The sequence below is a fragment of the Artemia sp. Qi Xiang Cuo genome, unplaced genomic scaffold (genome assembly GCF_049724085.1).
Source record: "Artemia sp. Qi Xiang Cuo unplaced genomic scaffold, ASM4972408v1 HiC_scaffold_3224, whole genome shotgun sequence".
Taxonomy (NCBI): domain Eukaryota; kingdom Metazoa; phylum Arthropoda; class Branchiopoda; order Anostraca; family Artemiidae; genus Artemia; species Artemia sp. Qi Xiang Cuo.
The window spans coordinates 78,762-92,854 of record NW_028300617.1 but is presented as its reverse complement, the minus strand read 5'-3'; the positions used below and the strand labels follow the sequence as shown (position 1 = coordinate 92,854).

General features: G+C 33.1%; 2 protein-coding genes across 3 annotated transcripts; both read right to left on the bottom strand.

The window, feature by feature from the left end:
• Positions 1-633: 633 nt before the first annotated feature.
• On the bottom strand, positions 634-3,956 carry LOC148938477 (uncharacterized). The gene is made up of 3 exons (XM_089107764.1): positions 3,902-3,956; positions 1,949-2,155; positions 634-1,016 (listed from the first exon to the last, which is right to left on the bottom strand). Exons 1-3 carry the CDS (start codon positions 3,954-3,956, stop codon positions 736-738), a joined length of 543 nt encoding a protein of 180 aa, XP_088963890.1. The 3' UTR covers positions 634-735.
• A 5,857-nt stretch (positions 3,957-9,813) lies between these two features.
• Positions 9,814-13,465, bottom strand: LOC148938476 (uncharacterized). 2 transcript variants are annotated; one of them, XM_089107762.1, is made up of 2 exons: positions 13,066-13,465; positions 9,814-10,774 (listed from the first exon to the last, which is right to left on the bottom strand). In XM_089107762.1, the coding sequence occupies exons 1-2, from the start codon at positions 13,185-13,187 to the stop codon at positions 10,426-10,428; spliced, it is 471 nt and encodes a 156-aa protein (XP_088963888.1). In that variant the 5' UTR covers positions 13,188-13,465; the 3' UTR covers positions 9,814-10,425. The 2 variants fall into 2 exon arrangements, with proteins under 2 accessions (XP_088963888.1, XP_088963889.1); XM_089107763.1 differs by lacking the exon at positions 13,066-13,465 and adding an exon at positions 12,442-12,517.
• Positions 13,466-14,093: the final 628 nt, after the last annotated feature.

Here is a 14,093-nt window from a genome sequence, read left to right as displayed (position 1 = left end):
AGCGATTTAGAATTTTTAGAACAGAAATTATTAGTCAACCTGAAAAGGTTAAGCAAATTATAATAGCTTCAGTGTGTCTTCATAATTTTATAGTTTCATCAAGAGGAATTCCTCAAGAGACCCCAGAATCGCATTATCCTAGAGATCCACACGTATCAGGAGGACTTTCTGAAATGACAAGAGTGGGAAGCAACAACTCTTCAAGACATAACCAGGACCAGAGAAATAAACTCATGGAATATTTCTTGTCTGATGCTGGTTCAGTCCCATGGCAGCAAGAGAAAGCACTTCGTGGCTCCTTCTAATCACTGATGGTTTATAGTGTTTGATTAAATATTAATTACATAGTGTTTGTTGGAAATTTGTTTCTTTATTTTTTTTTAATAGAGTTTCTTTAACTGTGTGTATCAAGTTAGAGCCAATGCTACTGACATTTTTTTTTCTTTATGCTAGTTGAGGACATCACTATGAAAATAAAAAAAGCCTGTACAAACCAGTGTTGACCTTAGGGGACTTTGTCTTATGGCTAAAAGAGCCTTTTCTGGTCATTTTTTTAGTTTTGAAAAACAGGAATTAAGAATTACGGAATAGCAAAGCTGCCTTCATTGCATCGGGAATAGCTATTCATTCAAGATTAAAGCAACCGTTATGAACTATATATTGTATTAAAAAGTCAGAAAAATAAAAAACAATGCAAAACAATCATAAACAGCTAAAAATCAATTTCATTATTCATCAGTGAATTCTAATATTGTTTGTAATATTTGAATCTGGCATCTTGCTTTTTTTTTCTTTTGGAACTCTAGCAAAATGGGGCTGGAGTGACAATAAAAACAGTTCATCTTTATCAAATATATCTGGCCTTGTGCTCTTCCTTGCAAGCTTCTCCTTTAAATAGGTAGCAATAGACTCTTGAGTTGTTGATGCCTCAAATCTCTCTTCATTGGCCCTTCTCTTCTTTGAAATAGCTGGAGATTTTCGGAGATTCACAGGGGTACTCGATATATGAGGACTTTCTGAAAGAGTCAACACATCTCAACATTCTTAATAAAATCTGGTCAAAATCTAAATAAGAGTACAAAATCTCAAATTATACTTGGAAAATGCTGACATAGTAGGGCTTTTTTGAAAAAGCATATTTTTTTCCAAATTAATCAATTCAAATTATCATATTGTTGTCAATGGTAGAATTGAATTGTCATTTATACGTATTAATCCACCACCCATTAATTAAAAACTAATTAGACAAGTATCTGCAAAGAGTGATATCTTCTCAAGATTATATTGAAAAAGCTGAATTAGTTTGTTTTGGGATCCCTGCAAGAGAATATATGTTTTCGTAATCTCTGGAGGTTAAACGAAGTACTTCCGATTACAGAAATTACCTACAGTCAGAAAGTTAATTGAGAAGCAAGAAATTAAGTACATGAATAGGTTACTTTAGCCATTTGGCCACACATAGGCTACAGGTATAGAGGTGAAACATAAAGAAATTGTTTTTTTGGGGGGAGGGGTATACTCAAAATTGGGAGTTAGGGTAAAGAGGGAAAACATTTTTCTCCAGTCCTTGTCAAAGTCTTCTAACAAAAATATTAAAAGAGTTAAGGAAGAGGGAACCTCTGTAGATAATTTGTTGTAATGTTTTCTGAGCCCATTCAATTTTACTATTTAATACTCTTTTCAGAGTATTATATTCATTAGAGCAGGAATATTTTAATTGTGCTAGATGAAAACATGGAACATTAATTTCAGTTTATTCTTTGGAGACCAGAATTTTTTTAGAGCTTCTGTCATTTTACAAGCACTTAAAAAAATAATGTCTTTAGTTGTAATATTTTATATTTCCATACAGCTTGGCCTGGTAATAAATCTATAATGTATATCTATATATGTGAATACCTCATATTTATTTCAATATGATTAGTATCAAATAGAAAACAAAACACACCAACAGAAATCCCAGGAGTTTGAATTAATTCATCACCAGAAGGAGTTAGAATCAATTCATCAGCAGAAGGAGTGGCACTATGTGAAATTCTGCTCAGATCCTCTTCAACGAATTCATCTGCACAAATTTCCTCTGTATAATTTGTCTCCAAGTTAGTTACATCTATCTCATTGACTCCCACAACAGGTAAAGAAGATACGCAGTTACCTAAAAACAAAAATCAATGAAAAAACTTCTTTGACTAGATTCTCTTGGAAAAAAAAGCTGTTTTGAATAAATTTTGTTGCTTTGACAGTTTATTTATTTATAAAATTAGAAATTTTTACTTATGTTTGACAAAATTTAAGCAACAGATCTAATTTACAAGGCTAAACTAAAAGTGAATCTAGATATTACAAACTTTCAGAATTATATGAGTTGAAATTTGGGTTGAAATTTGCCTTATTTTTGTATTTTAAAATTCAATACAGAATATTTATGCTACCAGGCCTTTTGCAACTTAAGTGTCAAAATCAAATTACATTAATTTCCCAAATGATTTATGCAAGTCCTATGTAATAATAATTGTTAATTCTGAAATTACAATTAGTTACAATTAGTAGTATTAAATGCAAAAAAAAATCTTCTCAGCAAAGAGTCATTAAGCCTTCTATGGAATTTTTCCACCACATAGAAAAAAAACATGATTGTTTTCATATGAAACAGTCATGTTTCATATGTTTTCCATCATATAAAAACTTTTGGAAGGGTTATGAGAGTTTTGTATCACTTTTAAGGGCCAAAGCTTGTTAAGAAAAACGCAACACATCTTCAATACCACATGTGCCCTTGTACCCCAACACAGCATCAAATTAATATTCCAAAGTATTTTTTTCAATATTGTTTAAAAGATCCATAAATTTTACTTCAGTTCACAATGATACAAGTAGCCAAATAAGCAAGGGCAACACATTGCTGTAAATAACCTCTATAAGAATAACTGTTTCATAGATACAATTTAATATGAAGTTGGAGATAAAGCACCTTGCAATATCACAGCCATACAAGGAAGTTCAATCATATATTTTTACAGTGCTAAGTATGGTTGTCTAACTGATATCAAATGCCCTCCTCACCTCCAACTGTACAAAGATACATAACAAGTTAGTTTTGATTCATAGTCAGGGATTAATAAAATAATTGTCTTGAAGGAATAAATACCTTAAAACCCTATGATTGGAGAGTGAATGTCCTGAATCAATACACAGTAAGCTAACATTTTACAAATAGTTTTAAGTTTCTCCTAAGAATAACAAACAAGCGCCTACACTAAAAACAAACCCCAGGGGCACTTTCAGGGGTAGATATATCTAGCTTATTTTGTTTTCATTTTTACTTCATTGTTTATTGTATTTTATGTCATTAGCAGATCTTATAGTTATTAATTCATTGAAATATCTATTTCAAATTGAAGATGTTGTTAATATGATGCAAAATGAATGTTTTAGCTCTTGAATGATATAAAGTAATTGGTGTGGGTATATTAAATTTAACCTTTAATTCTACTAAAAATTTTTATTTCTTTTCACTTGGGTCTGATCTATTAACAGCTCAGATCTTGTTTTTTCAAGGTTGGTGCTGAAGAGCCACTTGGCAGGGTTATTTTTTTTGCATCCTGCCAAATTTTTCCCTGATGGAAGTCCACCGCCTTTGCAAGTCAACATCTACAAATATCAGGAACTAAAGCTTTACATCCCAAAATCCAAACTCTTTAATTCGTTTTTTAATTAATGGGCTAGCATTGTGAGAGAAAAAGCATTTCTAGCTTAGTACTAAGATTTTTGTCCTCTTGGAACAAATAATCCAAATTGGTAAAAAAGAAACAAACAGAAGGCAAAGCAAAAATAAAGAAAATTTATAGCCACTGAACATCATTGCCTTTGAAAAGGAGCTTAATATAAAAACAAAACTTACATTCAGACATATTTTTACAGCTATAGAAACCACCCATACATTTATTTTTATGCATATCATCAAGTAAAATATTGTTTTGAGAACTAGTAAATATTGTTTTTACATTTATTTGTAAATATTGATTTGTCAAAATATTGCAAAGGAAAATGATTTCTGAGCATTCAGACCAAAGGATTTGGCAAGACTGTAATCAGCATTGGAACTAGCATATACACCAAATTTAACATCCCTTTTAGTTTTTCAGCTTCATGGGAAATTTAGAGGGCTAGAGGAGATGAGTTAAGGTCAAAAACCATATCTGTGTCTCCTCAATTAAGCCATATGAGCTGTTGAAATATCATGTTTAGAAATTGCCCAACAGCCTGAGAAGTTGTTGTGTCAGGTGTCATTTAATGCTGATTCCAAATATACTATTTCTATTATTGTTAATCCAAATCAGCCCTTGCCCTGTGATGGCAAAACACTAAGCTGATTTAATACATTTGTCATATTAGCCTTATTTGGTATTATGATCAGACTAGATGAGATATAAGCAAAAAATTAATTTAACTATAAAAAATATGGAAGTCTTGCATATAGCCTGGGGCTATATCTGGCCTCAGTGGCGAGGAAGGGACTAGTAACTTTTTTATTATTATAATACTTGAGCTCCATGGGAATCTTTGAACAATTTTACCTAACATTTTTAAGAAATTAGGACAACAAATCCTAATCAATCTTCCTGTGGACACACTTTCTTTTATACTTCAAAGAGAGCGCTTGATCCAGGTGAAGGAAACTCAGTAATCAGGGCAAACTTAAATGTCTGAAGTTTTCATTTTTCTTATGCATAGCGTATCTAATTAACCTTGACAAAGTAAATGAAGTTTATCAAGTCAATTTTTCTATGGTGAACTTTAGACAATTTCAACAAATATTTAGCTAGGGTAATAAAATTGCAGCTCTAAAGAAAGAAATATGCTAGAAAGAAAAGAGAACGCTAATTTCATGGATAAAATTATTTTTACAACAATCCCCCCCCCCCCCTCACAATCCCATATAAAGCCCTAGGCTATATACCTCCCATATATAGCACTAGGCTACAGATAAACTAACATAAAATAAATTTTGTTTGTGATGTAAATGGGAGGTAAGTTTAAACTTTACCCCCACCCCCCTAATGTAGAAATATATACCCTAAATTGGCATATATAGGGGAGGGGGGCTGAAATTCATTTCCGATAGAAATGATTGTTATATTCATAATCAGCATAAAAAAAGGCATTGAATAGTATATTCACTTTATTCCTTACTCAATAATATGATTTGGTATATATTTACTGTTAATTCCTTGTTTTATGCTCCTTATCACCATTACAGTTGTTACCTTGACAAAGCATCTCTCTTTTCCCTGATTGAAGCATACAGCTAGGCTATATAGCCTAGCCATAATAATAAATTATCTTGTGGTTCTACCCATTATTTGATCTGTAGCATAGCTCCTTTTGGAGAGCTGCTATTCTTCCAATTTAGCATTTGAGCTACTTCCAAGGGGTTTTAATCACTTGGCTATAGAAAATTCAGTCACTTTCTAATGTCTGAAATAATAACAAAGAAAGTGTGCCTAAAAGGCAATGTTGCATCCTATTTTTTGACTAGTCTATACATAATACATTGTCTTGGTCACCTTTAATAATATTTAATTCAGATTAATCACACAAATGGGGAAAAAATTGCTGGCCAAGGCATACTTTAACCTGCCATGCTTACCTAAATCCACTCTGCCTTTTTCTTTTCTTTAATACTTGGAAAACGACTCCCAAGCATTTGTCTTCATGGTTTTGTTTTTGTAATTCGGGTTGAATAAAAAAGGCCTTGCCTTAACAAAGTTAATAATCATATAATAGGCCTGTTTTTTTCACTCATCTAAAGCCCCGTCTTAATTGGTGTATTGGCTTGTCTTAATTGGCAGATAGTGGTAATAAGGATCTGTTATATTTGAGCAATAGCGTATCAAAGCAGAATTGCGCTAAAAAGACTATAATAGAACACGTTTCTATTTTTCTTATTCATCTGCATTGAATAATCAGAGAAATTTAAAAAATGGCACGGAATGGAAAATCATTTTCTTACTGGGAAATGTTCATTAATTTAGTACATTCAAACAGGCATTTGTATGTAAAATCAGAGTCATTATACTGCAATAGAGAGGTTGTGAAGAGAACCTGGTGTCATGTGGGATCAGCAATGGCTCAAGCTAATCCTGGCAGTATGACAGGTAAGCCCTCAAAGTTTATTCCATCATCCTAGTCAACCTACATAAATCTATTTTTAAATTTTCTATACCTAGAACTAATCTAAATGTGTATACTTATAGTATGCTCCTGGCTATTTGTTTTGATAAGGCTCACTGAATTTTCCCAAAACAGGATTTGAAATATAGCCTAGGCTATTAGCCTAATGAAGCAATGCACTAGGATAAATAATTTGTTATTGAGCAATTATTTCTTTATTAGCTATTCAAACTGATGGATGGTCAAAGAAAAATAATAAGGCTAGGAAACAAAAAATATATACCCTGAATTGGCATATATAGGAGGGGGGGCTGAAATTTTTTTCCAATAGAAATGATTATTATATTTGTAATCAGCATAAAAAAAGGCATCAAGTGGTATATCACTTTATGCGTAGATCAATAATATGATTTGGTAGATATTTACTGCTGTCTCTACCCTTTCCTTAATTTTAGGGCTATCTAAACTTTGAAAAAAATTTTGTATATCAATTTTAGTTTCCAGTCTCATTTTTATTGTCTGTAATGTTTGAAAATGTAATTTCTCTTTTTATTGCAGTAGGCCTATCTTAAGGAAGGGCAAATCTCCAGCATTTTTATTTGGGGTGAGGGCAAGAGAGGTCCATATCCAGATAATCAAGGGGCACAAAATATATATTTTTTTCAAAATGAGGGGGGGGGCTGTCTCCCCTGCCCCCTAAATGATGCACCTGATTTTAAGCCATATTAAGGATCTTTTCCTAAATTTAAGAAATGCATGATTTTCAATTCTTTACAACCTTATAAATCAAGATATAACTTAGATATGAGGCTCAAAATACTTTCCTTGTGCCTCAATTGAGCTGTAAGTCTATTTCTAAAGGTTTATCTTTTATAACACAAAAAGATCTTTAATATATTTCCCATATCAGCTATTTCACACCAACACAACAAGAAGCTATTCTGAAATAAATTTGATAGATTCAGTGAGATTTATCCTTGGAAATTTCTTCTGACTGGTAGAACAGCTTTCAAAATTTAAATCAGAATTTTAGAAGCAAACACAGATGACAAGCAAGCCATTGAATTTGCCTTTGAAAGTGCATGCATGATCTTTGGCACTTTGGATTACCCTGCAAGGCTGACATGCTTATTTTCCTGGGAGTTTTCTCCAAGAAATCGTTAGATTTAATAGAGGTAGTAGAGTAATAGAGGTTTCTTGTGAATTTATATCACTGTTATCATCATCACTGTCTATTAAAAGGATTTTGTCCTACTTGTATTTTATTTACCACCCTCTATAACCCCTGGGCAAATTCACTTTTACCAATTGAATTCACTCCTCCCCCTACAATCTCTCTTCCCTTTTAGTCCTTTTTTTCTAAATTCTGTTTATTTTGTAACAGACTATATAATATTTTTATTATTATTAACCTGTTTAATCTTTGCTAGTTTTTGAAAAAAGGTGACAGGCAAGCCCCTGAATTGGTCTATTGTTGTACTGCAAAGTTTATACATGATCTTGCAACTTTGGCTTACCCTACAAGGCTGTTATGACTCAATCTTCCAGGGAATTCTATCCAAGGAATCATTAGACTGAATAGAGGCAGTCCAAAAAGGTGCCTGTGAATTAACTTCTCAAAAAGTGTATAGCCTCTTATATCTCCCTTCTTCAGAGAGCCATTATGGCTACTCTCAAGGAAAGGAGAAGAAAGATTTGTTTTTCCAACACTGTCCTGTAAAACCCCTGAGTGAATTAACTTTTACCTAGTGAATTGGCCTGCCATTCTACAATCTCTCCTCCCTGGTTCTACAATCTGTCCTCCCTTATTATACAAAACTTATATTTTCATATCAATACAATTTTCATAGGATACAGAAGACCTATTCCCCTACATAATTAATATGCTAAAAAAGTAAATACCTCTTTTTCCCACACGACAGTCTTTTTACAGCTTGTTGAGTAAAGAATTTTACTAATTTTGAATTTTATTTTCAGCCTTTTTTTTACTAAATTGTGATTCTCTGTTACAAAGACTGTATTATCTTTTTATTATTATTAACCTGTTTAATTTTTGCTAGATTAAATTGATTTACATGTTGCCCTTCTTTTGAAAGAAGGTCAACTGGACTGTTTGAAAGAAGTTTTCCAAGGAAATTGTTTCTCCACTCATTAAAATTATCCATTGTTAATGCTGTCTATCTCTTACTAAAGCATATCCCAATAATGTGTTATAAATTAAAAAGTAACAGAGAAGGTTTAACACCAATTCCAAAGTGTGGGAACTTAGGGTAAGAAAAGCATTCAGAAACAGATCTTAGCACTTTGATTATGTAAAAACAAAGATCTGATCAAAATCAAGTAAGATTGTAACAGTAAAAATGTGCCTGTTGATTAACAATAATATTATTAAAGATATAGTAAGTTCCATAGTTTTTGGACCAAAATAAAACCTTTCTTTTTCAGCCAAAGAAGCAAAAAGAGTATGGGAATCCCTAAAACGAAAATTTGGGGAAGAGAGGAGAAGCCTAAAAGGGAAAAGGTGGTGATGGAAGTTGCAGCAAAGAAAATAAGTGGTGCCTCTTCAAACTTATGGAGTTTATTTCAGACTATATGGCAGAAAGAAACAGAGTACAGAAAAGAATTTTTACTGCATTACCTAGTTTTCCAGATTTTGAGACTGACTTCTCTGTGGTTGACAACAGCTATGAAGCTGGAAGTGTTGAAGAAACCATGTATACCAGCTATGATGCTGGAAGTGCTAGTGAAACTGTTTATACAAGTGCTGATTTTGATGAAGACACAATTGACAGCACTTTAGAGTCAATTTTGTCAGGTAGAACAAAGAAGCAAAATGAAGAAAATAATCAAAAGAGAAAATACATACCCAATAAAAAAACATCAACAAGAGTTGAAAAGAGAAAAAAGCCAATTGATGCTAACCATAAAACTCCAATAACAAATTTGAACAGAAATCGAGAGCAAAAAAGAAAGATCAGTGGGGAGACTTCAGTTATTGATGAGCAAAGACCCGAGATAACATTTAAAGCTATGCCTCATATTGGTGCTGCTTCAGCTGCTATGCAGATCATGGAAAGGGCAGAGAGTCTCTTAAAGGGAAGTGAGGAGAAGAGAGACAGAGCATTTTTCTTGTGCCAATTGGTTACAGCAAAATTGAGACAGTTCAATGAAAAGTCTCAGATCTTAATTGAAAAAAATATAAATGACCTTATTTTTGAAGAAGAAATGAAAGCTTTAGAGCAAGAATGAAATTATTGCAACATTATTTGCAAAATGTGATTCTATTTGACGATTTTAACTACTTCATGTATTAAATTTGATATCATATTTTTCTATATAGTATTACAATTTCTTTTCCCTACTTCTGACAAAGATAAAAAGCAAATCTGAAGTAGTAACAGTTCAAATACTTTGCATTTTATGTTTTAACTAGGATCATGAAAATAGTATAGTAAATTTTTTTCTTTGATCATTTTTCCCTGTTGTACACTTTACATACCCTACACAGGAGAATTTGATTAATAGAACTTATTTTTATTTTCATACCGTCATAATCTATGAACTCATAGATAATAAAACAAACACAGCTAAACTAAGGTAAATTTTTAAATGTTATAATAATCTGTATTTATTTTTAAAATGAACCTTGTTGAATGTGTTCGTGTTGCCAGGAAACACTTCCTGCAGATGAGCTAAAGTATTTACACAAATAGTCGCGAATCCTTATTGCATTTTCACTAGGGTGATTCGAAGCCAATCCTCTGTTTATATTTGTAAAATTTGCTAAGTTATATGTATCACTCCTCCAGCTCCCATTAGACACATCTCCAGAATCAACTGAGTCTGAAGTTACATAAGGAAGCATTCCTGTGCTACTATCACACTGTATTAGATAGTTGTGGAGACAGCATGCTGCTTTAATTACTGTGGTTACTGTTGAGGGTTTAAGGTTTATGGGCTGGCGAAATACCCTCCACTTTGAAACAAAAATTCCAAAGGTGTTTTCAATAACCCTTCGAGCCCGAGATAATCTATAATTGAAAATGTGTCGCTCTACATTGAGGGTTCTTCCACCAAAAGGCCTTGCCAAATATGGCTTAAGGGGAAAGGCTTCATCGCCAACAAATTGAAAAGGATTTGGTAAACTCTTAGATTTGGTAATGGCTCTGGCTCAGGCAAATCAATCATACCTTCATTTAGGGCAGCTCCTATATGAGAAGATGAATACATTCCAGAGTCACTATCACTGCCTTAACCTCCAATCTCAACATAAGTAAATTTATAATTGGCATCACATATGGCAAATAGTACAACAGAGAAATAATTTTTATAATTGTAGTATTCAGAGCCACTGTTTTTAGGTGCCTGTATCCTGACATGCTTCCCATCCATAGCTCCAACACAATTAGGAAAGTTCCATTTCTGGTAAAATTCATTGCTTATTGTCCTGAATTCATCCTTAGTTGGAAACTTCAGATACTCTGGTTCCAATATTTCTACTAGAGCCTGGCAAGTATCTCTTATGATGGTGCTGCAGGTTGATTTTCCAACTCTGAAGGCAGCACTAAGTGTCCCAAAACTGCAACCCTCTGCTAAGTATCTGAAAATAAATGTAAATAATGAGCTTTTCTATTCACAATGTAACAAAACTAAGCAGGTCAGGTTATTTCAACCACCTGACAGGAAATAAGAATGCAGCTGAAGATGAGAAGCAAGAAAAAAGTTAGTGTTATATCTCTCCTTATAATTCATTTCAAACTTCTGTTTTTCTTATATTTTCATATAAGTTATATCCTTTATTTTAAGTTATATCCTTTCTTATATTGTCTTGAAGTATTAGATCTTTAAATTTATTGATTAAACAGAAAACTCAAGTTGTGAGCTGGTGATTTGCTACACCATGTTTCACTGAAAGTGAAGATTGTAATTGAGATAGCTGATATTGCTGGATCAATAAACATGAGTTTTCCCAATAGCTATTGGTTTTCAAATTTTATTGACACTGGAAGTGATGAAAGGCCTAATTAGCCTAATTAGAGTAAAACTAAGACATAAAGTCTCAATGAGATGAACCGCTGGGGCCAACTTTTCCAGAGTTGAATAAAAATTATTATAGTCTATCAGTTGAGACAGTCTTTCAGGTCTATGAGCCATTTTAAGGCAATTGGAGACCAAAAATGATTTCAAAAGTCTATAACAAACTATGTCCAAAAGACTTGTAGTTGAATGGACAACTGAGATTGTTCTCATTATATGGGTTTTGCCAACCAAAAAAGCTGACTAGAATCACAATGGGTTGACTTATGAACAACAATATCCACTGGACTTGCAGGTAAATGGTTAACTGAGATGTTTTCAAAATGTCTTAGCTTTGCAGATTTAGAAAAGGCCAGCAGAATTACAGCTAAGATTGTTATGTTGACTAAAGACCTTAAAATCAAAGTTAAACATGTGTCAAAGTAGAAAAGACAAACAAATCTGAAATATTTAGGCAGTGTCTTTTAAATATGTCACTTACATAAAGCAATTACTTGCCACATATACAAAAGCACAAGCTAAAGAGTAAATCATTCCTTTGTACCTTTAATGCATTGTCAGCACAAATCCCCTGCTGACATTAAATTGAAAACTTATAATCCATTTTCTGCCCAATCTTTATTCGTCCATGCACAGATTCTCAATGATTACTATTTTTTGGATTATATAGTTCCAGAATTGCTGAGAACAATTCAAGCATAGAAAGGTGCAAACCTAAAGTTTCCTTATTTTCATGTAAGGTGGTACAGCAACCCTCAAAACAAAGTAAACTACAGACAATATTTATATTTTCTGACTTTTACACAAATTTTGGTTTGATCAAAAATATCTATATTTTTGATATTGCTGATTTTCTTTATAAGTAGGGATATAATATAGGCATTTTCTACCATCCAAGTACAGCAGCCTATTTCTAATGGAAAACAACTGTGCATTAGTGCTTCTAGAGTCAAACTCTAGGGCTAGAACTCCGTTATTGTTTTACTTTTATACTGAGCATAAAAAAAATCTATGGGAGTGAAGGCTTGACTTAGTTAAGGTTATGCTATTTTTCCTGTGGCACCTTTGTTAGAATTTCTTTGAGGGATAAAATTTAGGCTAAATCACAATTGAAAGTAGGGAGTCAGTGATGTAAAAGTAGGTAATACAAGAGCTACAAGTCTGTATTGTAATATGGATGGATTTAGCTTTATAAAATAAAGAAAATCACTAAATATTGGAAGAATTTACCTCAAAACCAATGCCAGCCTTTTCCCAGGAGAAATTGGTCTTTTGAAATTTGAATCTTTTTTTTTCATAAGGGAATGATCAGCAATTTTGGCAAACAACTCCTCAAATTTCTCCTTTTGCATTTGAGCTCACTAATTATAAGGTTCATGGTCTGCATGAACCTCAGCAAACCAGTTAAAATACTGACTATGGTTTGACCTTTGGTTGTACCCAAAGACAAATTTTCCCAGGGAAAAATATCTACATTTTTTATATTGCTAATTATGTTTATAACTAGGAAAAAATTATAGGCATTTTCTGCCATCAAAGTAGAGCAGCCTATTTCTAATGGGAAACAACTATGCATTAGTGCTACTAGAGTCAAACTCTATGGCGAGAACCCTCTTATTGTATTTTTTTGTGCTGATTATAAAAAAAAACTATGGGACTGAAGGCTTGGCCTGTTTAAAGTTATGCTATTTTTCCTGTGACACCTTTGTCAGAATTTCATATTTCAGGGATAACATGTAGGCAAAAACCAGTGATGTAATAGAAGTTAAAACAAGAGCTACATGTCTATATTTTAGTAAGGATGGATTTAGCTTTACAAACTGAAGAAAATCAGCAAATATTGGAAGTATTTACCTCAAAACTAATGCCAGCCTTTCCCCAGGAGAAATTGGTCTTTTGAAATTTGAATGTTTTTTCTTCATGAGGGGATGATCAGCAATTTTGGCCAGCAACTCTTCAAATTTCTCCTTTTTCATTCGGGCCCACTGATTATAAAGTTCATGGTCTGTACCAACCTCAGCAAACCAATTGAAATACTGGCTATGGTTTGACCTTTGGTTGTGCCCAAAGACTAATTTTTCTTTTTCGGGTTCGGGGACGCTCTTCAGTTTGCGTCACTTGGCCCTCCTCCTCCTGCAAAAGCAATAACGCAGCTGCAGAAGTAAGAGCTGCAAAAGTCAAAGACACTTTTCTGCTAGCCCACATTTTTTATTTTTGAATTTCTCGCTGTTACACTCTTAATCGTCTTACACTGTAATTAAGACAAGGCGAAATCTACCCTCCATAATCTGTGAATAAGCTTCCTAAGCCGTAAAATCCTTAACACCCTTGTTACACCAATTAAGACGGGGCTTAATCTAATTAGTAGTCGGGGAGCCAAAGTTGAAAAAGTCGTCAAATAACGATTTGTAAAAAACATTTTGGTACATGAGTTCTGACTTTTGGAAACGATGTTTTTGAACATGCTGATTCCATTTATTTCGGGAATTGCGACCACCAATGTGCGCTTCATACTTTAATATGAGGTCAAAGTTTCGACTCAATCATCTATGGTAAACAATTTAAAACTTAACTTGTTCAGTGTTAAGTAGATGACACTGCATCATTCTCGTGGCTTTGTTATGGTTATCTTTACTGCCATCTGCCATGCTGGTGCAAATTGATGGTTAAAAAGCTAATTAACTCTATTATCTGATCCTCAAAGGTTTGTTTTTACCAGTATTTCACTTTTTATTGTTTCGCCTCGTCTTTCAGGAATCCTTGGTATATAAATTTATAATGCATAGGCTAAAAGTCTTACCAGTTTTTGGGTCAAAGGATAGTTTGAGGCTTACTTAAGTGGTTTAAAAGTAGGGTAAAGGTGCAGATTAGTTCCCCCTGAT